We start from the raw sequence: 27,665 nt of genomic DNA, 5'->3' as shown, positions 1-27,665 counted from the left end.
GAGGTATTCATACATATTTATCTGTAAAGATAGTTTCCATGAGTCATTGACTGTAGCACTGGCAAAATATAATTCCACTCAATACTTCTTCATGCCAGCCATCTACAACATTATTAACTCATTAGTTTGTGTTTGTTTGTTTTTTTATTCTTCCGAATGCGTCACGAGATCTTGAAGTATGTAACAGCTGTTCCGAAATATATATTTTTGATCAGAAAAAAAAGAAAAAAAATCTCAGAAGACTCAGTATCATTAAGATTGTTCAGTATTCAAATAAACCTCTACCAGTTGCACGCTAAATGTGAATACATAATCAACATCACCTTGATATAACACACAACTTAGAACCTGTAAAGCCTATACAGTATTTAGGTTTATACTCAACAAAGTAGTACAGCATCATAATCATACCAGACATGATGATATGGACTTCAGCTTGGATGATGGGATGAAAATTCCGTGTTCAGGAAGTTTTATGATGACTGAGAATTTGCAGAGGACTATGATGAGAGAATAAAACAAATAGAAAATAATCAGTGTACTCAATGTCATCCAGCAGAGTATAAGAGTTAAGTGGTTCTGCATTTAAATACTGTATACTTTGCAGCATGAATTATAAGAATCAATACCACTGCTGACAAATTGAAGTTTCAAATCATTATCAATTCATTGAGAAAATGGTAACTTTTAAAAAGTACAGAACTAGTTTGTACCTGTGCATTTGCTGTGGTCATATTTTGCTTCCAAAGTTTTTCATCTTCTCTTCAAAACTGACAAAATTTACTCTGACTTGACTCTTTTCCTTTGCAGTTTGCTCTAACAGCCATAAATGAAGATATTAAAACAAAGGTGAAAATATGAATTAAGGTATCTATCCTACATGTAGATCAAACAGTGCTAAAGCATGAAACCTGTGACACAAATCAAATCTATATCCACTCATACCAAAGAAAGAAATCAACAAGTTTTGAATTTACAACAAGGGCAAGCAAGATTTCACAGTAAAAACAAAAGACTTGGCAAGAGGCTACACATTCACTTGCTCTGCATCTGTATCTTCCTTCTTATATGATCCTATTGCTTTCATCCAAAGGAATTAATTTCCCAGTATATGGCACTCATCTTGTATTATTTCTAATTAAGACCATTCAGACTGTACCATTACATGGGAAGGGGGATTGGGAGGGGGAGGGGAAGGGTTGATGTTACTTGAGCTCATCTCATATTAGTTTTGATACAGATAGAGTGGCATTAACTCTGTAATGTAAGAAGTGGGGCATTTTCATTGATAAGTTGTTTCCCCCTTTTTGTATATGGATAAAGATAGAATGATAGAGTTTCAAAAATTATTTTTCCCACAGCAGAAACACTTCAAGCCGATGATATTAGTAAGATGATATACACACTATAGACACTTCAAGTCTTGCTTTCTATCAATTATTGAGGAATAAAGAGCTGTTACAACATTCAATATTGAAGTCTGGAAGTAAAAATGAGGCCTCCATTGTTCTATCAGTACATAACTGTAATACATAGGCCTTGAAGCCACTTGTCAGTGTTTGAATTAGTAAATCATGTTATTTTCTAAGCTAGATTCAAATTTATATATATATATATATATATATATTATGAAATAATATCAATAATAGCATGGTTATGTAAATGCATTGATTTACTATATACACCGAATATTTCGCGAGGTTTTTATTTTCGCGAATTTCGCGAGTCGGGTGCTATTCGCGAAATTAAGGACACACGAAAATATTGACTCTGATTCTGATGTGAATGTGACGTACGCATGTACACTTCTTTGTTCAGTCCAGGACTCCACGATCGCGAATTTAATCACTCGCGAAATCGTCAGGAATTCCCAGTTCGCGAAAATTTAGACTCGCGAAATATATGGCGTATACAGTAGATAGTTGTTTTATGCAGGCAAAGAAAATATAATAATTCAAAGAATTAGCAGTCTTATATGAATTTTCTGGTTCAAATGTGAGATTTTGCATGAGTTTAAGACAAAAATTGTTGCACATCAGCAAATGTGCAACAAAAGCTGTCCATGCCAATCATGTTTGCACAACTTGCCCACTTTACCTCTCTCTCTCTCTCTCTCTCTAAAAATTACATGTGTATTACATGATACATACATTGTATAAATTGTACACACTCGTTCAAGCTGACAGCATGTTTATATGAAAATAGCAGAATATACTAGTGGTGAATAGCATGTGTACAGTTATTGTTTAAACTGTTATTTTCGCATACAGATCTTTTCAGGAATGAACGAGGTCACAGACATTTTTGCAAGATGATGTTTTTGTGAATTGACACTGAGGATATTGTTAGTGCACTATTCCCAGAGTGCATGGTGACATTTTTGCGCATTGTTAAATTTGCAGACAAACAGTGACTCGGAAAATTTGCAAAAATAACAGCTAATACTGTATAAAATCGAATAAGAATTCAGAGGAACTTTTAAAAATGTTGTGTCTTTTTCACATCAAGATTGTAATCACAACCAGGAAATCAGAGCAGATAAGCCAAAGACAAGACAGACAAATGCTAGAATCCTTGGCAAAACACGTCTGAATGATCTTTAACTTGGCAGATTGGCTCTCTCCTTATTCTGAACATGCTGTAAAATGATGTTCAAGTAGATCAGGATGCCAAATGGCTAAATGCATGCAAAAGAAATGAAAATTTTTCGTTTTCTTTTTCTTTTCTTTTGCTCTGACCACATCCACTAGTATATGTACCATTAATGGAATGGCTTATACATACCATTCACATGAAACAAAACAATTGTATTGTAAATTTTGCCACTAACAGATTTGATCTTTTCTGAGCATTTACCATGTTTTTTCATCAGATCCTTTCTTTTCCAAGCTTCACTTTGTCAGTTGAGAATGAGAAGGACATTAGTCTCAAACACTATGAGTTTAGTGGCAACTTAACGCCCCTCTCATTTTCACCTGATGATCTTCTACCGTATGTACCAAAAATCTTTAAAAATAGTGAATCAATCTAAATACAAATTCAGGGTATGAAACTATAACTCATTGCCCACATTTTACAGAAAACCCCATTCGATTTGCTTCAGTGGTCAAAGAGAAATGAGGAGTTTTGTAGAGGATGTCAGAAATCTCTTCCCTCCAAGTTCTGTCTATTGTATTCACACACAAGAGCATCGAAGTGCTAAACTTGGAAGAATCACCACATTTCTCTGTGACCACTTAACCAAATTGAATGAGGTTTTCTGCAAAATAGAGCTAAGATATTGTATTTTAAGACTCTGAAGGAGCATTTAGACAGTTTAATCGTATTGGATGTTATCAATGCGAAAATCTGATTGTAATTTTTTGGGGGACATACTGTACATATATATATAATATCAGAGGCATTCATAAGACAATGCAGCTCACATCACAAGCTGGAAACATTGTTGAACACCACTCTCTACATAGCATTTTATAATGTACAGTCTTTTGATTGCGTATGTTAGAGTGGCTGTAAGTAGTAACATCAGCTTCAGGCAGAAAGCTCTTAACCCGTTGAGGACGCTTTGATTTTGCTACAACACGCATTTCCCATAGACACTTGCCTGAGCAGGCGCGCCGGAAGCAGTTTTGGATTGGGGGGGCAAACATTGGAGGGGGCTCAAGATTAGACCATGCATATGTTACACAATATACACATACACACACACACACACGCACACACATCTATTATACATATATATATATATATATATATATATATATATATATATACATATGTAAAGTGGCGTACGGAGGGTCGAAACATGGGGGAACCCATAAAGTAATTTTGACGGTCTGTATGCTTGTGCGTGTGTGCGTGACCAATAATGGGACTACAATACATTACGGAATGTGATACATTCAACAACGCAGTCATTGAGGAACATTGTAAGTTTTCCTTACATGGATTATGGAATGACGGTGTGAAACGATCGACAAATTATATACTGTCAGCAACATAAGGTGAATGGCATAACAATAAAATGCGAGCGAGCGAAGCGAGCGAGCTTGAAAATTTTGATATTCTACAGTTCCAAAACTGGAGTTTTAATTGTAGCTACATATTTCGCTTTGAAATAAATGGGGGCGCATCAGGCGCAACTGCTGGCAATTATTGGTAGCAACACTAGGAGAATGGCATAACGATTCAATGCGAGCGAGCGAAGCGAGCAAGCTTGAAAATTTTGACATTCTACAGTCCCAAAACTGGGGTTTGTAGCTTTATCTTTCACTTTGGAAATTAATGGGGCGGCGCATCGGGCGCAACTGCTGGCAATTACTGGCAGCAACATTAGGAGAATGACATAACGATTCAATGCGAGCGAGCAAAGAGAGCGAGCTTGAGAATTTTGACATTTTACAGTCCCAAAACTCCCGTTTGTAGCTATATCTTTCGCTTTGGAAATTAAGGGGGGGGGGTTCATCGGACGCAACTGCTGGCAATTACTGGCAGCAACATTAGGAGAGTGGCATAACGATTCAATGCGAGCGAGCGAAGCGAGCGAGCTTGAAAATTTTGACATTTTACAGTCCCAAAACTCCCGTTTGTAGCTATATTTATCTTTCGCTTTGGAAATTAAGGGGTGGGGGCATCGGGCGCAGCTACTGGCAATTACTGTCAGCAACATTAGGAGAATGGCATAACGATTCAATGCGAGCGAGCGAAGCAAGCGAGCTTGAAAATTTTGACATTCTAGAGTGCAACAACTGCCGTCGTAGCTATGTTTTTCGCTTTAGAAATTAAGGGGGAGGCGCACCGGGCTCAACTGCTGGATGCGAGCGAAGCGAGCGAGCTTGAAAATTTTGACATTTTACAGTCAAAAAGCTGCCGTTTGTAGCCATATTTTTTCCCTTTTATTCATATATATACATATTTATTTTATTTTCTTTGTTTATTCATTTATTTTTATTATCATTGTTATTATTATTATTTTTTTTTTTGGGGGGGGGGCTTTTTGGGGGGGCAAAAATGCGTTTTGCCCCCCCACTTTTTGGATTGGGGGGGCGGCCGCCCCCCCTGCCCCCCCACTTCCGGCGCCTATGGCCTGAGTGTACTCGGGACTCGTCCTCAACAGGATAAACTACTAAATGCACAGTGCTGCAAGGAAGGAGGGAAGTGTTACATGAATGCGATGTTCTAGTTGAAGGCAAGAATGTGTTAGAAGAGAGAGGTTTCACTTGTCAAACTTGTCAGGCAGGTGTAATATTCAAATGTATACCAAGTCACCTTTCTTACCACAGATTTTAGGCTGACACCGATGAGCCTCCAGCCTGTGAGAGAAAATGTTTCTTTCCTGTGTTCTTATCAAAGTCAACACTTGCTAGCAAAGGTCAATATTGATACCCAGTTAGGACAGTGAAATCTGGTACTCTCTTGCATTACGTTGAATACCCTCTTTCATCATTTATGTACTTTTTCACATTCAAGCATCTTCATCTGGGAAATGCATTATTCATTTTCTGTAAAACACACAATTCTGTTTAAAAAAAACACACACAAACAGACAGACAACAACGAGTACATTGAAACCTACAGACCAAGCTTCTCTCACAAATCTCATCATAGTCCAGTGGCAAAATGAAATGATTGCTCAATTTTTCTAAAATCAACAAATTTGGTACAAATGTAGATCAACTACTCTGCATAGATCTGGACATTGAGCACTCTTAAAATTTGCCAAGGAAATCCCCTGAAAGGCAGCCATTTTTTCAAAAAACAAGAGACCACAGTTTTCTGCGCTAACCCAAGTATTGCAAGTTCACCTTCCATGTATAACTGCAGATTACTACCTAAGAACACAGAAAATTTGAGCTTTGAGGGTCTCCAGGGGCATGCATCCATTTGTATTATATTCCATCACACTGGCAAAAAAACATCCAACAAGTATGTAGAATTAAGCACACATTCTCAAAAACAAAATCAAAATGTAACAAGGCAAACACCAAGCGATGCCTCTCCTACATATCGCAGTAGTGATAATATTATTTTTCAATGCAAGTTTTTTGACTTTTGACTTTATTGGAATTCACCCATATTTTAACACGACCAGCATTTTTAGGTTCTGTACCTGTGGTGTGAGTTTGGTGGTCATAGGTCAAAGCTATGGAAAGGGAGGGAGAGTACATCAAATTGTTGATGGTGGTGCTGCCACCGCCACTGACAGAAAAGTGATGCTTATGTCTGGCTTCTGCTCTGCAGGCAAGACAAAAACTCGGCCCCCATTATGGTAAACCCGAAAGTTGGCCCTGACGGGGCCACCCCTGGATCTACCATAATCAATTTTGAAAGTGCAATCACCAATGTCTTTACTCAGGGTATTTCTGATTTGTACAGAAATACATTCTGTCACGCTGGTGATAATGCCTGCCAAGTTCAGAGACAAATTTGACCATGTGTTTACACACAGATGAAATTGTGAAATTTGGACCCCAATTTGGACCCTTTCCCTCCCCTCACAGGGTCCTAAGAGAGGCAACCCTGGATCTGCCATGAACAAACTTGAAACTACAGTCACCAATACACTCACTTCTTGCACTAACATAGCTCTATCACTTCAAGCTCTAGAGAAGAAGATTTTTGAAAATTGATTAAATTAAAGGCGACCCCTCTGGGGCCCCTAGAGGGGATATAGTCCCAACTAAACAAATTGAGATCCTACCCCCTAGGGATGCCACGTCTGTATTTCTCTATAAAATTTTCTATATGCAACATCGCACAATGTTGTAATCTTCAAAATATCAGTTTACATGTGTGCCAAATTTGGTGATTTTAGACAAAATTGGACAAAATGGTCTAAAAATATTTGACTATGCCACTGTACTATTGTGACTACTTTATCTTGAAAACTGATTAGAATTCTAGCAAACATCAACAACAATGTACTCAATTTTCCTGGTGGCAATAAACTGTCAAAGGTAATAACAGATATCGGTGAGTCGAGCAATGTACTGTGAATGCTTCAACAACTCCAAATGAAATAAACTTTGCATTTATACAAATGTTGCAAACACAACATCACAAGACAGAGATGAAAAGCTTATAAAAGAATCAAAAACTAAAATCTTCATAATTTTTTTTTATTTTTTATTTTTTTTGGCATATGAGAAAGAAGTAGTAAATGCATTAATTTGCTTCATTTATCTTGAGATAGAAATGAAGAATTTACCTGCATGGCACGTCCTTTGGTCTCAATAGGAAGAAGCAGGCAGGCAAGGGCAGCCACTAAACACACAGCACCATACACACCCACTGTTAGGTTCTTGGAGATGGGCAACAATACCTTTTGCAAGAAAGAATAACAAAGACATCATACACCTGAACAGCTAAAATGCTGCTGTGGTTTTCAAGTAATTTTCATCCTTTCAACAAACTGAATACAGTTAGCGTCTTTATGAAGCACGAATGTTACCTATTTGAAACATGAGACAGAAGGACACACTATAAAATCTCTTTCAATTCATCGTGGGAAAAAAATCATGATTCCCAAATCAAACCGTGTAACATACTTTCTTTTCTACATACAATTCAACACGAATACAACCCAATCGATTAATGAGCAGTTTACCAGTGCTCAATGTTAATACATTTTTATCTGCAACACAATGGTTCAATACATTTATGTAAGTATTCAATGGCTTATTGCACATCTTATATTGAACACTGTGTAGTGGTATTTTTGCTTTTTAGGACAGTCCACTGTCTACTCAAATGGGGTTTTTTGGCTAGCCGGGCGTGTGACTGCAGCCATCCAGACCAAACCCTGTGTCACATTGTGGAAGACTGCCACCTGCGGGAGTTCCCAGGCAGGTTTGAGGAGCTTGCTCAAGCAAGTGATGCTGCCCTGGACTGGATCCACAGCTTAGATATCAACTCATGAGTCTACAACCCCTCACTCACCCCATTGTTTGTTTGTTTGTATGCTTGTATTTATTTCCAGATTATATTAAAAAAAACACATACAAAATATATAAAATATCAAAAAAATGTACTTCAAAGTAAAATGGAGGACTGTGTCATATGACAGAAGAAGACTGTCATAGTCTTGTCTTGCAAATTCACTAGTAACATTAGAGAACAAAATCAGCTAAACCATGGATTATTAATCTATTTTGACACCTACCTGGGCTACAAATGGCGTAATAATGGCACCAATACGAGCTGCAGCACTACAGCTTCCCAGACCTACTGCCCTCATGGCTGTGGGATATACCTAGGGAAGTATACAAACATCAGATAAGCAACACATTTTTCTATCTTGTGTGAAAATATGTCACATAATTTTGTTGATCAGTTTTTTATTCATTTATTTTGTTTTGCCTTGCAGCTTATCATTCTTTTTTTTTGGTAATTTTTCTTTTTACCTTCCTTATAAATGACATACTTGTAAATTTCACGTATCATACTTTGTAATGTTAATATATGTACTAATCTCCAGGAGAAAAAACATTATAATATGTACTATTTTCATGTTTTGTTGGAGATAGAAAAAGGATGAATGACTGACTGACTGAATGAATGAATGAATGAATGAATGAATGAATGAATGAATGAATGAATGAATGAATGATTTTTCAACCATGCATAGAAAAAAAATGTACTTTGGTGGTGAGCTTTCAACTTAAACATGCATGTCTTGGTTTCTATACCGGTACTTTTCTCTCAGGCCAGGATCATCAATGGCTCGTGGCAATGCCTCTTATGAGTGATTCATTTTTCACACCCTTTTTTGTAATCTTGGAAACGGGCTGACCCTATGTCAGAGAGAGGAGCTCAGCACCCTCCATCCCCCTAGCTGTCTGTTTTCTCTGTTCTATCCTCACCCTTTCCGCTATTCTTCTATCATTCCTCCTCTTCCATGATGTCCCTGCCTACTAAGCTAATAATAATATAACACCTAGGCCGATAAGTCACTAGAGGCGCCTGCCCCCGGGAAAGGCCGAGACTTCACCGGTGTCGGCGGGCGGGTCCTCTACCTGCTTGGCCGACGGGAACGGCGTAACCTTGCATTTTGGTGCAGGAGTAGGCAGGCGACATCTTTTCCTAAAACCTGTCCCCTTTCTTTCTCTGTAAATATCTCATTTGTAAATATTAAAAATAAATATAATTAGATTTTGTAAATAATTAGAAGTAGTTTATGTTTTTTAATAATTGAATTTAAATGAATATTTGAATTCAATATATTTTTTGGAGTAAATTGCCCACCCGGCAGAGAGCTCCACAAAACTAAAAGAACAACAACATCAACATTTGTAGTGATGGCGTTGTCTAACATTAAGTAAAAAATAGACAATTCACACTCCTCGTAAAATAAATCTTCTGCACTTCTCTCAAAGTGTTACGAACGGACACTATGAATACTATAAAAAAGATATGAGAAGATATCAGATTGCCTGTGAATAATGTGTGTCTCTTTTTCAACCCATAAAAGCCACAATGAGACAAAGTTACGAGGCATACCTCTGGAGTGTAGACATAGGTTGCCTGGAAACCGCCTGATATGAATGCTCGAGCCACAAAGAGGAAAATAGTCAGCACAGTTCTAGAGGAGGAAAGATGAAATTATCACAACTTGTAAAGAAGTATGATAACAACAATAACTGTACAATCAGCAACCTAACACAAATTTTGATTTTTATGTACTTAACTGTACATGTAACTGTTATCTTTCACAATATCAACACCTGAATTCACTTATTGACTCGATAATGAAACTAATAATACTGCTTTGGCAACTGGTAGGCCTCCGTGGCAAATAATCACTATCTGGCAATATACAAATCTTCATGGCAATATTTCTGAGTATTGAAACTTTAGCATTTTCTCCTAACCTCTGACCCCATGAGCCACATCTTTTCCTTCAGAATCATTGTGTAGTATAATGTATGTGTTGTATATACCTTGTTAATTAATGGGATACATTGAGTCATTTCTAATGTACATTTAGCTGTGTTGAAATATTATAATTTCAGCAGTAAGTAGATTTATTTTAGCATTTGACCTGACCTTTGACCTCATGACCCAAAATTTCCCAAGAGAATCATTGTCAGGCAGTACATGTATATGCACTAAGTTTCATGACGATACCTTGAGCTACTTTCGGGATATGGAGAAAAATATTAGCATTTTCATTAGGTGATCCGAGTATCCTCTCGGATCACCTTCTGTATCTGTACTGATTCTTTATTCTTCTTCTTTGTTTGTTTCTTTATTTCTCCCCAAAAGTTGTGCAGAGGTTAGCTCAGAAAGTCCCCTGCCTATCAATTTCAAAATTATACCATGTATGCATCATGTCCTAAAGACAACAAATCTAATGCATCATTGTGATCAGTTGACCGTGACGTCACTATGACGTCATTATATGAAAACACATTCTCTATCATATCTCATTACTGGAATGCAATTTTTCAATGAAATTTACGTCACATATATTTCAAGTTATGTGCATTCTACTCATATTCTCAAAATCCATCTCTACCCTTAAAACGTGCGCGTACGCGCGCGTTGAAATATTTGTATACTCCAATCGAGCTCAAAACTTTTTTGCACACGTTTCAGACCATTTAGAGCATTTTTTGAAAAATTGAAAAAATTGGACGGACGCGTACGCGCGCGCACATATGTGCACGCACAGCTCATATGCAATAGAAATTTCCCGTTTTTTCACTTCGATCGGATACCTGAAAAGTCAAGGAATATTTCTACCAAGTTTCAAGTCAATCCGACTCAATATGACGTCATAAGGGCCCGTCAAAGTTGAAATTCCGCGCGCGCGTCAATGGCGATATACAGTGCAACTATGCCAAAAAACCGCCAATTTTGAATCCGATTTTACTCGTCAGGATGGACGGTGACCCCCTATTTTCTTTACATATTCTGAAAGCTGATGAGTTGTACATGTCATTTCATGGGTTGGCGATGCTGAAAAAATGATTAAAAGATATCAAATATCTTAATAAAGTAAAAAAAGTAAATTTTCAAAATGACGTCATCAAAATTCAAGTTCACTCGAGCGTATTTCACTTATCCTTTGCCGATTTTCACACAAATTTCAGTATGTTGTAGGTTATTAAATGCTCTTTCATTAATATAATAACAGCATTTTGATTGGATGACGGCATCACCTCGTAAAAATGGATTGAAAGTAATCTTGTCAAATTTGACCAGTTTACGTGTTATCTCTATGGGAGTGCAGTTTTTCTGGAAATTGAAATTGACATGACTATCTTTCTCCAGCACTAGCTCACTTATGCTTCGGTAAATTTCTTCCAAATTTTAATATGTTGTAGCTGAGACTTTGGGCTATCGTAAGTGTGCCCTTCGTTTTTTCATACGACGTCGGCATCACGTCCAAAAACTTGGTTGAAATTCAAGCTTATCTTCGATGTATTGAAATATTTCTTTCTTTCTGCAACTTTCTTTGCAATAACTCAAGAAAGACAGCCCCTATCACCACCATATTTTGCACATGTTTAGTTCATGTTACGTACATTATTTCATGAAATAACAACTACTTGATCGGACACCATCTTGGGTATGTAAATTAGGGTCAAAGGTCATAAATATTTCATCCTGTATCTTAGTAAATACATGTCCTATCTTTCCCATATTTTGCACACGTAAAGACCATGTTACAAGAATCATTTCACAAAATAACGACTTTTTGCTCAGATGCCATCTTGTCTGTGCAAAGTGGGGTGAAAGGTCATATGTACTTCTTCCTGTATCTTCGTTATTACGTGTTATCTCTATGGGAGGGAATTTTTCTAGATATGAAAATTGACATGATTGTCTTTATCGACGACTAGCTCACTTACCCTTCGGTGAATTTCTCCCAGATTTTAATATGTTGTAGCTGAGACTTTGCGCTATCGTTATGTGCCCTTTGTGTTTTCATACAATGTTGGAATCACGTGAAAAATCTTGGTTAAAATTAAAGCTTATCTTCGATGTATTCAGATATTTCTTTCTTTCTGCAACTTTTCTGGCAATAACTCAAGAAAAACACACCCTATCACCCCCATATTTTGCACATGTTTAGTTTATGTCACGTACATTATTTCATGCAATAACAACTACTTGATTGGACAATATCTTGGGTATGTAAATAAGGGTCAAAGGTCACAAATGTTGCATTTTGTATCTTGGTGAATACCTGTCCTATCTTTGCCATATTTTGCACACGTATATAGACGATGTCGCAGGAATCATTTCACAAAATAACCACTTTTTCCTCAGATGCCATCTTGGGAGTGTACAGATGGGTCAAGGGTCATATGTATTTGTTGCTGTATCTTCGTTATTCAGTGTATACAGAATTTGGTACCAAAGATGGCAGATATGACTCCCTTTTCTAAATGAGAATCCAAACATCACACGGCCAATGTCTCTAAACACAGACGAAACTTGTATGGTCATGCCTATTGCGATCAGGACTCGAATCATTGATTAAAAAAAAATCGGATCACCTTAATTTGTCAGTAATGACAAATTACAATCTCTAGTTTGACTTTTAACCTTTGACCCCAATGGTCTAGAACTTTCTCTAGAAAATCATCACTTGGTCATACATACACAAACTTCATGAAAATACCATCAGGCATTGTAGAGATAAGGGGGGGGGGGGGAGTAAAATTTTTGAATTTGACCTTGACCTATGACCTTGAATGTGTGTGCCAAAAAGATGATAAGTGCAGCTTTGTTCACTCATACACATATACATATATATGCAAAGCTTCATTTAGGTAAGGCTGTTTACAAAATTTATTATGAACCGACAGAAAGACAGATGGACGGACCGACGGACAACTGAAAAACGTAATGCCTTCAGCAACACTTCCTGGCAGAGGCATAAAAAGAGTCTGCAATAAATATGTATGAAAATGTATAACATAATCAAATGTGTACAGAATTTACTCCTATCAGGAAAAGCTCTAAGTGACCTTTGAACCAAAGTCATTCTGGATCTGTGAGATCATCACACCAGCGGGTACATGAAAGTGTTGCTCCAAATGTGATTATAAAAGCTAAATCTCATTCACCAATGCTGAAAAAAAAAATATATGCTCATGATATTTCTGTCAGGTATGGATATAATCTACTTCAAAATTTGAATAATTTTGAAGCAATCTATTTGATATTTCTAGCTTCACATCATAGTGTCAAAAAGTCAAATCCCACTCCCATTTCCTTACCTTGTTGTGCAGAGAAAGAGAAGGAATGCGAAGACGGAAAAACAGGCAAACTCGATGGCCATGGTCTTTTTTCTTCCCAAGACCTCAATGAATATGAATGTGATGATAAGACCTGAGTAAAAAGAAAGAGATTCATCATTACCTAGTGTGAAAGGTCACACACTAGACATGGTCTCTGAAAAGGTCTCGTTAACTTTCTTTGTTTGAAATAGAGTGCTGAAGTGAGATGTCCTTGCCATCCATTGCCATGGAAACAACCTCAAACAACCTGAACATCTGTGAACAACAGTTGCTTGCCATACTTTAAACCTGGTTCCAACCCACTCACTGCCCGAAGCCTTTTGTAAGGGTATTTTGGGAGGAACCTTCACTAAGTTAAACAAAAGACTGTGACATCATCACTTCAGTGGTCTATTGGCCATTTTCTTTTGTTTTGTTTGTTTTTTTGCTTCCATACATGCCTCTCAGTGATAATGCGTCAGAGTGGGATGTATGCAGGAGGCTACCTGTGGATGTAACACTTGTCACAGAAGAATTTGTTGGGATGTAGAGACCCCACCATGACAGGTGGGCAGGAAGGCTTTAGGCTGTTGGGGTTTTTTATGCTTTGCTTGGTTAAAATGCTCACTGGAAACACGCCCTTACATGCACAGTGATCACTGTCATAGTTTTGTGACAATTACAATGTACAACAAGACTAATAATACTAATAATGATGATGACAAAATAATTACAAGATGAAGAGGAACTGATTGTACAGCAGGAACCACAGTCACAGTCAATTTTCTTTCTGATAGACATGAAGGCACACATAAGAAAAGTAAAAATCAAAGGCTTCTAAGATGCACATTCAACTAACAATGATACACTTTCTGAGGCATGAAAGTGTTTTTGAACCTCTTGGTTGCAAAGATATCACAAGAGAATGGATTAGTGTTTCTCTCACTGCCAAGTGCCCTCCACTTTGGGAGATCCTGCAAGTCTCACTGAAAGAAATGGAATAAAACTTCATTCAGTGAACACTGAAAGCACTTTGTTGTATTATTCATGATGATCCTTACCTGGGAATTCAGCCATTGTAGTCCACAGCAATGAGACGTAATCACCTTTGGTCAGAGTCTTGCATTCATCAAAGCAGTTAAAGTCATCTCCTGTATCACTCTTGCCACTGTTACCTGGGTAGGACCCATACAGAGATCAGTCTATTTAAATCATTCCTTGAAATCTCCCTTGGGTATTACTTTACACTTAGTATTCAATAGTCATGCATAATTATAATGATAATAAATTCAGCATTTGTTGTGTGCCATCGATCTAGTGACCTATTCTGAGGCGCAGAGGGATATAATAGTGAATTACACACAGTTCTATATGTTTAAGAGAAAAGGAAAAGGGAGAGATAGAAACGATATAAACAAATATAACAAATGTGACCCGCTACAACAAAATGGTCCTAAAGTCGGGAGAGGTCGATTATTTGAAAATTGCATGGTATAATTCCTTAATCTTTCTGCTTTAAATTGATATATAACACATTTTATAGAAATAATCGGCTGCGGAGATATCGATGTTTAAAAGAGAGCATGTCGAGACGTCTGGGAAATCACTGTTTCGAGAAAAGCGCCCTAAAAGTCTTCCTTTCGACGCAATCGCGATCAACACACGCAAGTCAGTTTTCACCTCTGGACAATAGAAGGTAAGCCCTAGCAACCCCCAAAGAGTTCATTCAAGCACATCAGCGTCGGCGATCTCCTCACCAACCAATCAGTGACCATGTGAGAAGCGGCTGAGCATAGCGCACCCCGCCCGCACGCACCAGTCGACTGGGCAGTGTGCGAGCTTCACGCTTCGGTTAGCAGCAAGCAGCAAACTGACCAATGAGATCACTCCGGTCGTTGTTAGGGGCGGAACCTATCTGTGGCGCTCAATCCAAATTTTCGAACCAGTTTCTGCTTCGTTGAAACGCCAAAAAACATGGCTCAGAAAAACGCTATTTTTTGGTCTTTCCTTTCACCATTTTGCTTCAAAATTTCGACAGATGATAGAAGACATGTTAGACTTCAATAATATATCAAAATCAGAAAATCGTAAGTTTTGACCAATCTTAATGCTCTGACTTCAAACTCGATTTTCATGGCTTCGAACGTGCGCGACTTTAGGACCTTTTTGTTGTAGCGGGTCACAAATACAAGTGTGACTATACAGGGCTGTAAATCTACCCAAGAGCTTTGTAATGAGAATGAGTCAAATGATGAGAAATTGCTTGGACTACTTTTAATGATGACAATGATAATAATCCAGAAGAATGAATGACATGCTTTGTAACATCAATTAGTCATGAGTGACAAACCTGAGCAAGAATCCCCGTAGGCAAAGAGCTCAGTGCTGAGTAGAACCAAACCATAGTAAGAGAAAGCATTGGCAAACCTGTTGAGAGAAATGAAAATAGATTGATTACAAAACCAATGCTTTGGGGGAAATCCCACATTTATAAATGTTCTGTTTTTCTTTATAACATTCTGGTAAAGCAAACTCTTATGCAAGTGTACCTTGGTAATTGTCTGACAGCAGACCCAACATTACCCTATGATTGAATGTTAATACAGTGCACTCCCGTTATAACAAACACAGTCATAACGAAATCCCGGTTACAACGGAATAAAAATTCAGGCCACAACATTATATCCTTTCTATGTTTTTTTATTGTTTATTTGTTTGGTTATAATGAAATTTTGATATAACGAAAGAACTGTAGCTTGGTCTTATTTGTATTCAAAAAGTTTACTGAATTTAATTTTTATCATATCATAGCATTGTAAGATAGGTCAAATGACTTATTAAAATCTGCTATGTTGAGCTAGGACCGAGTGGTTCTAAAATGCATTTTTTGATAACGCACAATGATCATACATGCCATACCCAATATTTCCCCTAGTAAAAAAGCAACTGTGACATGGGTGCATATATTCCTGCTCCTATTTGGCAGTAATGTACTACAAGGATCACTCAAGGTTGGTGAACTCACCAAATAAAAAGCAGGAGTGCCGTTGTGATTCCTAATTCTCTGGAACTGAACAGGTCTTGATATGAGCCTCGTTTCTGGGAACAGAACACAGAGAAACATAGTCAACCATAAGCAAGCCTACAGGTCATTCATTCTTCCCTGTGTATCAAGTTTCAATGCTTAAGCGAGATTAATATTTCTCATTGATCTATACCATTATTAAACAAGATTCTTAGCACTAGAAAATGATAACTTGTAAGATTTGCTAACTTTTACATCTGTGAGTATAATAAATAATACAAAAATAAACCGATGAGGAATCCACAAGTCAGCCAATATCCTATCAGTGGTTAGAATTGTAATAAGGCAAATTCTGTGTGTATACATGTAAGTAATGTAAATGTGGAAATTTTTGCACATTTCGTGTGACTACAAACTAGATGTGCGAAAATAAAAACAATAAAAGTTATGTGTATGACTATACAGTATAGCCCCCCCCCCCCAATTTTTTTTTTTTTTTTTTTTTTTTTTTTTTTTTTTTGCAGTGATAACACCCAATGTGATTGAACTGTCTAGATGCTACTTCAGAGTCTTAAGATATAACACCTTAGCTCCATTTTGCAGAAAACCCCATAAATGTGGATTGTTGTAAAGCATGTCATGAGTCTAATTCTTCCAAGTTTAGCACTTGGGTGGTCTTGGAACTGCATATTGATGTGTAAACACAACAGAAAGAACTTGGAGGGAAGGGATTCCTGACATGCTCTACAAAAATCATCATTTCTCTTTGACCACTGAAGCAAATTGAATGAGGTTTTCTGTAAGATGTGGGCAGTGAGTTATAGTTTCATACCCTGAAATTATGTCTGGATTGATTCACTATTTTTACAGTTATCGTTGCGGAGGGTACCGTTGTAATTGGGGGGTTTTTTGGTGGGGGATACGGTATAATGTCTGGATTCTGCGGAATTAAAAACACACAAAATTCATCTTACTGTACATGTACTTGATAGACCAGGGCATAAAATACTCACAAGAAAATATCCTTTTACAGTACATGTGTGAATGTGTATATAATATATAAATATATACTGTATATAAACAGGGTATAACATTAGCAGCAGCCCAGTGGCCTTAGGCTACTACAAATTGATGTCGGGCCACCAAATTTCTTAAACAAGAAAGTTTATCTTTCAGTGGCCTAATTGGGCAGTTAAAATTCAAGATGAAATCATATCCTTTGAATTCTGACCACTACATTTCTTTTTTAAGCCACCAAAACTTCAAATTCAAAGAGTTTAGATCTTAGAAATATGTTAGTACCAAGCTCTCACATGTTACAGAGAGAGAGAGAGAGAGAGAGAGAATATACAGATTACCATAGATAGGGAGTGAACTTTATGGCCCAAATTCACGAAGGTGGTACAAATGAAACCATGGTTTCAACCATGGACAAAAACCATGGAGCGCCAAGTGTCGCATGGAATATTTCATTAAGAATTATCAGTCATTTCGTCGATGAAAAGATTATTTTGTAACAAATGAAACCATGGTTTCAACCATGGACAAAAACCATGGAGCGCCAAGTGTCGCATGGAATATTTCATTAAGAATTATCAGTCATTTCGTCGATGAAAAGATTATTTTGTAACGAAATGACAACATTTTGTAACTAAATGACAACATTTTGTAACTAAATGAATATTTCATCCACGAAATGATAACTTTGTTAACGAAACGGTCATTCTGTTGACGAAATGATCCGAAATGATCAATTTCCTAATGAAATATGAAATGCGACACTTGGCGCTCCATGGTTTTTGTCCATGGTTTAAACCATGGTTTCATTTGTACCACCTTCGTGAAATCGGGCCATTATGTACATGTATGTATTTAGATTACATAATGTCTTTATGTCTCCATCCAGACTGCAGTAGTCCCATCCATACTCACCTGTGTATCCTCACACTTTAGCTTGCCCAGTGGCATGGGTTTGTTGTTGCTTAGAGCAACACTCTTCAGGATTTCATGAGCTTTAGACTGGTTGCCACAGGCAACCTGATACCGAGCACTCTCTGGCAACCACTGTAAGACAAACATAACATCATCCATCTCAGACTGTTTTACATCTTCTCACCCATACACAGGTTTGATATTCACAGTGAATAACCTTCGGATTAAAGCCCCTGTATATACTTAACACCAATCAGAAAAAAGGAACAAAATTAAATCAAGGCCAGGCTTTGCTTATATCACATTCATGTTGTAAAACAAAAAGGTTCGCATATGATATGTACAATTGTAAGATGGTACTGTTAATGTCTGAAATTTGTATGAATATCTACTTTTTGATTCAGAAGAGATATAAAAAGGTCTCATCACTGAAATGTAATCACAATAAAAGTTGCTCGTCCAAGTACCCATATCCGTACATGCAGTCAAAAGAGTTTCAGAGTTTGCAACAAGTTTTAATTTCTTTTTACATTGATCTTGTCCACAGAATCAAGAATGTTGTGAAATCCGCATTATCAACTATTCAGAGTGAAATCTATACATTTTCTACGGAAACATTATTTCCTGATAAAATCTACACTAGGGTTTAAGTGATGATGATGATGATGATGATGAAACAACATTTATATACCGCCATTTATCTGTAGAAACATTCAAAGGTGAGCGGCTCCCTCAATGTGTTGCACATCATTCACAAAGTGAGACAAGATAGTAACTTTCTCCGCTGGTGACATTCAGTACATTCTAAGTGCCAACTTTTATGTCAAAGTTGACTTGAGATTTGATAATCCATATTGTAACCAGATTACAAACATAAATGACATTTTTGCTGTCTTTTTCAGGAGACTCTTTTGACATGACAAACTTAGATTTTGAGGTCTTTTTGCATCTAATCAGATGCAGAGATTTTAATGTTACACTCTGTGTTAATAACATATTTTACATCTACAAAACAGCTGCTACTTCTACCAAACAGAATCACAATCTGGGATCTGGTAATGAAAGCACAATCAAGAATCCATTGCATGTCACTCTCGTTAACACAATTGTAATTTCAATCGGACTTCAAAGAGCATATCATCTCAAAATAAGACCTTACATACCAGTTTATCAATATGCTAAAATTCTTATGCGTACATTCATATTGACAGTTGCTCATAAAATGCCGGAAGGCTTGATTGAAGCTTGTCTAACACGACGACTACTCATGCACATACATTGTACATTGTTGGATTACATGTACATTGTAAGTACAAGTATGTAACCTAAACATGTCAGGTAAGCAATATGTTACTAGATCCCCTAGGTTTAAAAAAAAAAAAAAAAAAAAAAAAAAAAAAAAAAAAATTACTGTGGTAATTCATGAATCATTCATGAATGAAAACCACAGAGGGTATTCTTACCTTACACATGAGAATGAAGATCAACATAGGAATGGCAGAGAAGATGAGAAGGTACTGCCATCCTAGGGTTGGCACGACAACCAAAGCAAGACACACCTCCAGGATGGTACCAAGAGCCCAAAATATCTTCATGAATTGGGAACATGATGAACATTATGAAAATGGTTCAAGGAATCTATTAACGAACAATTTTGAAAAAGCTTAATAAAATCAAACTACAAAATAGAAAGACAAAAAGATTACATATTCTGTCCTGTCAAATATGTGAAGGATTGAAGAAAAACTGCCCTCAAGATATTTGTACAGGTATGTGTTTGTACATTTTGATAAAGAATATTAAAGCAAGAGTGACATATTTCTGAGAGAAAAATCTATGCCTCCCTGTCTGTGAATTCAAAGAAACACACATATAACACACACGTGTGTGTGTGCGTGTATGTGTGTTTATGCCTCTGGTTGCAACTAAACTTATAACATAATCAACACATTGATATATATTTATTGTAATTAAAAACAATGATGTCAGATTCTACTTTACTAAATTTCATTCACTTCCCTCTTTATAATCACTTATCTTTAATATCATTCTTCACAAATAAACATTTAAAAGCTGGATAAGAGGGGAAAATGTAGTGCTGAAAACAATGAAAATGTTTCACTTCACTCAATATTTCAGAGACTTTCCAATTCATTGCCCTACTCAACTGTTGTTGCTTTTTTACATCAATTATCCGAATGCAACCAGGATTCTAATTATCACACATTATACATATATGAAAGAAGACATAGATGTCATGTTTATCAATAATATTGCTTGCATTACAAAATGACCAGCACGTCACATGTAGCTAGCATTTTGAATGTCATCCCAAAAAGACTAGCATGTATTGTGTAGCTACATATGTAGCATTTTGAATATCTGTATACCATGTAGGGTGTGAAAATCCTCACCTCAATACACGTCACACACAGGCCTCTGACCTTTGAGGGCAGGAATTCTGAATACAAGGTGACCCTGTGATGAGGGAAATCAATAGAAAATCCACAAATAACTGAAATTTTATCAGATTCACTTCAACTTAGGTGTCTGGGCATTGTAGAAAGACAGCCAAAACATAATCACACGATAAACAAAAGGACAAAATCAGATTGAAATTAACACCTGATCAATGATAAAACCAATTAGCAAGACTAGAATGTACACTGCACTAGAGCAGATGTAAGACAGGACAGATACATCATTCGCTATGTGAAAGTTTTGGTATTTTCAACAACGGTATGACGCTTAAAGGTAGGGGATACCTTTTACTGACCTCCCAAAATGCAGCAAAACATTAAATATGAACCTCAGGGGACTTGCTTAGGCCACTGCTTAGAAATTTGGAAGTCAACAGTTATCTAAAATTTGAATAATGCACAAAACTCAACTACTCAGTAGTTCTGTCAGTCAGCCACACTTACGCCTTTTTGTTGCATTCTTCTGTATTTGTGATCTATAAACACAAATCTAAAAGTACAAGAGCTGATGTAATAACATATAGAGTGTGTGGCAAGAATGTACATAGAAATGTTTGTAAGTGTTGATGAACTTTCTTTACAAAATATACATGATGGACACACATGCAGTACATGGGTCTGCAAAGGTAGCCTAGTAATGTACTGGAATTTACGGTGAGCCCCGAAAACAATTCAATTCAAAATCTAACGGGCAAAAAAATGTACTAAATGTTACCTTCCACTTTCAATACTTTATGGGAGTTTCTAAAATGATGCTCTCTTCAACATACCACTGTATTTATAGAACTCTTCATTTAAGGCATGCAAATGGGATTCCCTACCTTTAAAGGGACTGTACAGTACTGGTTGAGGTGAGGATTCAGGTTTATAACATTTTTTGGTGAGATAATGAGAAACCTCTCATGAAATATGAAAGAGCATGTAATTTCAAGAAGGATTCAACATTTGTTTGATGAAAATCGGCCTTGAAATGGCTGAGATATCCAAAAAGGCGATCCTAATAAAATTGACAGGCCACAACTTTGATCTTTGTTTTTTCTTTTTTTTTATATATCTCAGTCTTTTCAAAACCGATTTTCATCAAGTAAACTTTTGATTCCCCTTAGAATTGTATGCTCTTTAACATTTCATAGAGTGGTTTCTAAATATCTCGCAAAACGTTACAAGCTGAATCCTCACCTTAACCAGTACTGTACAGTCCCTTCAAAAGCAGTGCTGACAAGGAAATATACAACTAAGATAACCAGGAAGATACAAATTCTGCACATGTTCAAAAACAAATGTATTTATTTATTTTCACAAACATTCTATGCAATCTTTGCCATTAAACAGATTGGTTACACAGACTGAAGCCTTTTCAATAATTCACCCAAGCTAAATCTACAAGATTAGAAACACACTCTCAACTTTCTCAGGCACGTTACATTGAAGAACCAGACCTTACAGTTAAGTTTATCTTACAACAGCATGCAAAATACATGACTTTGAGAATTATAATGTGTCATGTAAAGATTGATAACACAGCATGTAAGACTGAAGTGATTGTGAAGTAAAATAATGCATGGTGGTAATTTCACTTCATTAAAATCTTTACATACAAAAATAACAGGTAAACCAGTGAATGATCACTACAATACTACTTTCTGCATACAGCATCAGGGTGCAAAAATACATTTGTATGCAATTTTTACATGTTAAGTCTACCCAACACTACGTTTCTGCATGCCATGCCTCTGCAACAGTACGCAACAATGTGTTAGTGTACACCAATGCCTATGCAATAGTATGCTGCAAATCTGGCAGACTCTAAATTATGACAGTTATAAAGAGATACCAATTTACAATTTTCAGGAAAACTCCTGTAGAATTGAAAGAGACTAGACATAGAGTTCTCTAAATATATCATTACACACATGTACAAGCACGCCTATACACACAAATCTGTACAGAGCCTGAGCTTAAGGTACTGGTTTGCACAATATGAATTCCTTAATGTTCAATGCAATGATATGAATACCAGTATCCAGGGGCGGATCCAGGAATTCCGTCAAGGGGAGGTGCCTTTACAAAATTAAAGGGGGATGCATGCGCCCCAATTTTTTTTTTCTTTTTAATTTCTTTTGTTTGAAAAATAACTCTCAACTTTCTCAGGCACGTTACATTGAAGAACCAGACCTTACAGTTAAGTTTATCTTACAACAGCATGCAAAATACATGACTTTGAGAATTATAATGTGTCATGTAAAGATTGATAACACAGCATGTAAGACTGAAGTGATTGTGAAGTAAAATAATGCATGGTGGTAATTTCACTTCATTAAAATCTTTACATACAAAAATAACAGGTAAACCAGTGAATGATCACTACAATACTACTTTCTGCATACAGCATCAGGGTGCAAAAATACATTTGTATGCAATTTTTACATGTTAAGTCTACCCAACACTACGTTTCTGCATGCCATGCCTCTGCAACAGTACGCAACAATGTGTTAGTGTACACCAATGCCTATGCAATAGTATGCTGCAAATCTGGCAGACTCTAAATTATGACAGTTATAAAGAGATACCAATTTACAATTTTCAGGAAAACTCCTGTAGAATTGAAAGAGACTAGACATAGAGTTCTCTAAATATATTATTACACACATGTACAAGCACGCCTATACACACAAATCTGTACAGAGCCTGAGCTTAAAGGGGAAGGCTAGTAACTGATCAGTGGGAATCAGTGGAAATGCTGGGAGATGATTGTTCCACTCCTTATGGGATTCATTCAAGAGTTCATTGTATATCTATTGTTGTGTGAAAATTATTTGCTTCAGAACGGTCTCATGTTCAAGTAATGTGCAGATTAATGCTCCGTCACTGACCAGGGACGCTAACCTGGAAGCATTAAACTGCACATTACTCGAATATGAGACCATTCTGAAGCAAATCATTTTCACACAACAATAGATATATAATGTACTCTTGGATGAATCCCGTAAGGATTGGAACAATCATCTCCCAGCATTTCCACTGATTCCCACTGATCAGTTACTAGCCTTCCCCTTTAAGGTACTGGTTTGCACAATATGAATTCCTTAATGTTCAATGCAATGGTCTGCCACTGAGTATCTAAAGTGGAGAGAGAGAGCAATTGTGTGTTTTAAGCCATCACATGACTGTAATGAATGCACCATCCTGTCACAAGGAACTAATCTCTGAGTCTCTACAAAACTGCCCACAATCCCTGAATAGAATCACTGCAGCGTGAAGTCACAACCTATGCATGCGTAAAGTCACAACCTATGAGTTTACCCCATCACAAGGTGCCTTAGGCAACCAACATATTAGAATAACAAGCTGACATAAATGGTAAATTACAGAAGGACTTACTTCTATTTAATAACAACAATAACTTCCTTACTCAGGTGACTTACAGAGCCAAAGCTACTCTGCAGAATGCTCAAGGCACAGTCAACAATGAATGAATCAAGTTACATTGTATATACAGGATTGACACAATTGATTAAAAAAAAAAAATTTTACAGTGATTTTTAAAGGAGTGAGATGATTTACATGTCTATATGTCTTCAGAAGGGCTGTTCCATATGACATGCACAGGCTCTTTTTCCTAACATTTCAGTCAATTCTAAAATGACAAGACCACAAGAATTTGATACGTATAATTTTTGGGCAGGTATATATCAGGCCTTACTAAAGAAATTTTACACTGAGGAGCTGAACCTTGAATGCAGTGTAAACCAAGCAACGAAACTCTAAAACTAATCCAATGCAGAGATTGCGAAATTAGGATAAGACAGGTGTCTTTGAGTAGTCAAAGCAGCAATGTGAGCTTCTGCATTCTATAGCTTCTGTTACTTATAAACTGAGTAAGGGGGAGATGAAACAAAAGTGTGCAACCAAAATTGAGCCAGGAGATTCAGTGTGGAATATCTCTTGCAGCATTGGCACCCGACTAACTAAATTGCAATTTGAGCAGTGATAGACAGGTTGCAGTAAAAAAATTTGCGAGGCTTGTGACATGTTTGAGAATGTTAATAGTGTGCCTCAAGAAAGAAACTTATTTGTACAGTATTTGCTAAGCTGAGCCTTGGAGCTAAAAATGACATATTCACAGTCTGCAAAATTCAAACTCCAAAGCAAAGGAGAGCAGAATAAGCATGCAATTAACTGCGACCAGCAGTAGCCCCATACGCATAGCGTAATGGGGCTTCGCATTGTAGCATTCAGGATCATGACAGATTTAGTATCGCCGGTAAATATCAACTTAAAATCCAGAAATTTCTTCAATTTGAGGACTTACCAATTAAGTTGAAGTATTGAAAACAGGCTTCGGACAACGTTTGGTTCTGCCAGTAGTCCCTTTCTGTTCGAATTGATGACTGAATGTGACTCGGTCGAGAGGACCTTGGGAGAGCTACATACACTGAATACTACGGCCAGCGTATGCGCACACATCACATGCGCACAAATTTCAAATCCATGAACGGATAAGATGTCTGTGCGCGCATGCGCTGGCCGTCAATTCAGTGTAGCTCTCCCAAGGTCCTCTCGACCGAGTCACATTCAGTCATCAATTCGAACAGAAAGGGACTATTGGCAAAACCAAACGTTGCCCGAAGCCTGTTTTCAATATTTCAACTCAACTGGTAAGTCTTCAAATTGAAGAAATTTTTGGATTTTAAGTTGATAATAACCCGCGATACTATATCTGTCATGATCCTGAATGTTACAATGCGAAGCCCCATTTAGCTATGCGTATGGGGCTGCTGGTCGCAGTTAGCTATGCGTATGGGGCTGCACGCTGCTGGTCGCAGTTGTCATGCAATAATGGTTTCATACAATACGTGTACTACCTCACCGCCGTACGGCGGTGGCTCTGGTACGAAACCATTATTGCATGATTACTAAGACATGAGAGCACTTTGGGGCGAGTAAGTCTCACAGTGTTAGTTATATGAAAGGTACTTTAACCTGAAACACAAACTAAGACAAGGAAATTCAGGGTACCAAAACTTTATATTATCTTTAAGTTTCCCATATATTCATGAAATGTCCTACGGGACTAATTAATTTCACAAACATATGATGAAGACAAGAAAAGAAGAGAAAACTCACGCCTGAGGGACTCCTCCTACTCCAATGCCGACCATCCCTCGCATCATGAGGATCCAACCATAGGTTGGAGAGAAACTGCTCACAATCCCAAAGTAAAAGATCCAACAGCCAGAAATTATGAGACCCTGTAACAAACAGCATAGTCACAGAGTTAATAAGTCATTATGTTGTACAGTAAAAAGAAGAAAAATCTTTTCACACAATCATCAAGTCTCATCCACTCAAGAAGCATACCAGATAACATAATTATTTTCCTTTTGAATTAAGACTACAGCCTGCCTCAGGACAGAAAACATTTTAATTCATTATTGGGTATTGGTATACATATTATTAAAATGCATGTTAATCACTGGGAAGGTTGCATGGTCATGTTCGGTAAGTGGGAAGATGCACTCACCGTTCGTCTGCCAAACTTGTCACAGATCATACCCCAAACAGTGGAGCTGAGGAACATTCCAATAAAGACGACTGTAGTGATGAGAGCCTCCTCCCAGGATGACAGGTGCCACTCACATCTCAGGATGGGGGAGAGAATGGACAGAATCATCATCTCCATCGCATCAGCCATCTGATGGACCCAAGAAAGATGACATTTCAAGCACTCAAAGTAACCACTGCATCAGATTTTTAACACCACACTCTTTTTGTTGATTGACAGAGTGTATACTAAGGACGAGTAGCAGAAATGTAAACATAATTTCTCCAGGACATGACAAAACAAACAATGAATACAGTTTATCATTATAAGGTGCGTCATACTCACCCAGCAAAATCCTGTTAGTCCAGATATCTTTAACTGGAACCATCCAAATCCTATCGCCTCAACTGCTTGTTCCACAGAGAATTCATCTAGGGTGACAAGGTGGAAATCAAATGTCAGTTAAGAAAGTAAGTATGGTGTTTCTATTTCAAACTTCTTCTAATCTGGTTCAAAGGATTAATTCTAAGATGATATCATGAAATGCCATATTTACAAGCAGATAAGATTAAAACAGCAGCAATAGAGCATTAAATAGACACAACCAGGCTTCTCCTCCAAGTATTGATAATCCCTACAGGCTTAACCATTTCTGTGCCAGGGACTTTGGTTTCCTATGCCAATTGGCACACATACATTTGTGTAGCGCACAAAGGTTTTAATCATAGCACATCCACTTCTCACAAGCATTGGGTTTAAATGTGTAAAATACTGAAGCAGTCAAACCATCATATTTACAGTCTGAATAAGTCTAGTATTTAGTATTTGTAATCTTGAAATTTAAAGATGTACAGTTTGATATGTATTTTTTGTAAACACAACTGTACTACCTTTAATCATTATGTCAAGACTCTATCAATACATGATAGTTTCTTTGAAATAGAGTGAAGAGCTTAAAGATGCTTGGAATAGTTCTTTAGTGGTTGTAGATAACTAATGATTTTTTTTTCCTTATAACTACAGTCACAATATAATGGGAATTTGCTTTTCTTTTGATTAAATCGCTATTCCTGTTACACATACATTTGTAACTATAAAAGCAGAAAAACAAGAGCTCCACTGGTAAACCCAATATCAACTGAAGTATAAGTGGAAGGAGAGGAAATGACAGGATGGAGAGGAGAGACTTCTGATGATGATCTCACCTTCACATTCCCCTCTCGCTGAAGCTTCAGCCTGCTCATCAAAGGATCCAAATCCTTTACGGAGTGGGCTGTCTCCCCCCAGTGCCCCAAGTCCTGCACCCCATCCAAGGTCCACCTCATCCATGCTCCCTCCACCAGCACTGGTTCTTGATGGGGAGTCATTCTCACCCCCACTACTGGCAGGCTGACCACCACCACGACGAAATTTGACCATACTGCAATGTGGCTGTTGAAAGTCTGATCTAA

At 37.2% G+C, this 27,665-nt stretch overlaps 1 protein-coding gene across 1 annotated transcript; it reads right to left on the bottom strand.

The window, feature by feature from the left end:
- Nucleotides 1–377: 377 nt before the first annotated feature.
- LOC140227392 (synaptic vesicle 2-related protein-like) lies at nucleotides 378–27,633 on the bottom strand. Its single transcript, XM_072307800.1, has 15 exons — nucleotides 27,420–27,633; nucleotides 26,560–26,645; nucleotides 26,194–26,364; nucleotides 25,797–25,921; nucleotides 20,604–20,667; nucleotides 19,653–19,778; nucleotides 18,190–18,321; nucleotides 16,258–16,331; nucleotides 15,579–15,659; nucleotides 14,294–14,400; nucleotides 13,233–13,344; nucleotides 9,499–9,580; nucleotides 8,162–8,251; nucleotides 7,208–7,321; nucleotides 378–500 (listed from the first exon to the last, which is right to left on the bottom strand). The coding sequence occupies exons 1-15, from the start codon at nucleotides 27,631–27,633 to the stop codon at nucleotides 474–476; spliced, it is 1,605 nt and encodes a 534-aa protein (XP_072163901.1). The 3' UTR covers nucleotides 378–473.
- Between the last annotated feature and the right edge of the window lie 32 nt (nucleotides 27,634–27,665).

The sequence above is a fragment of the Diadema setosum genome, chromosome 4 (assembly GCF_964275005.1).
Source record: "Diadema setosum chromosome 4, eeDiaSeto1, whole genome shotgun sequence".
NCBI classification, from domain to species: Eukaryota; Metazoa; Echinodermata; class Echinoidea; order Diadematoida; family Diadematidae; genus Diadema; species Diadema setosum.
The sequence above is the reverse complement of the archived record's forward strand: the minus strand, read 5'-3'. Positions and strand labels throughout refer to the sequence as shown.

Bases quoted from the DNA above. Each gene is read 5' to 3' on its own strand.
- LOC140227392 (XM_072307800.1), bottom strand. From the start codon at position 27,633: ATGGTCAAATTTCGTCGTGGTGGTGGTCAGCCTGCCAGTAGTGGGGGT. The intron at 26,646-27,419 runs GTGAGATCATCA...TTGTCACCCTAG, and splicing joins AGCGAGAGGGGAATGTGAAG to ATGAATTCTCTGTGGAACAA. The intron at 13,345-14,293 runs GTAAGGATCATC...CTTTTTACTCAG, and splicing joins TACAATGGCTGAATTCCCAG to GTCTTATCATCACATTCATA.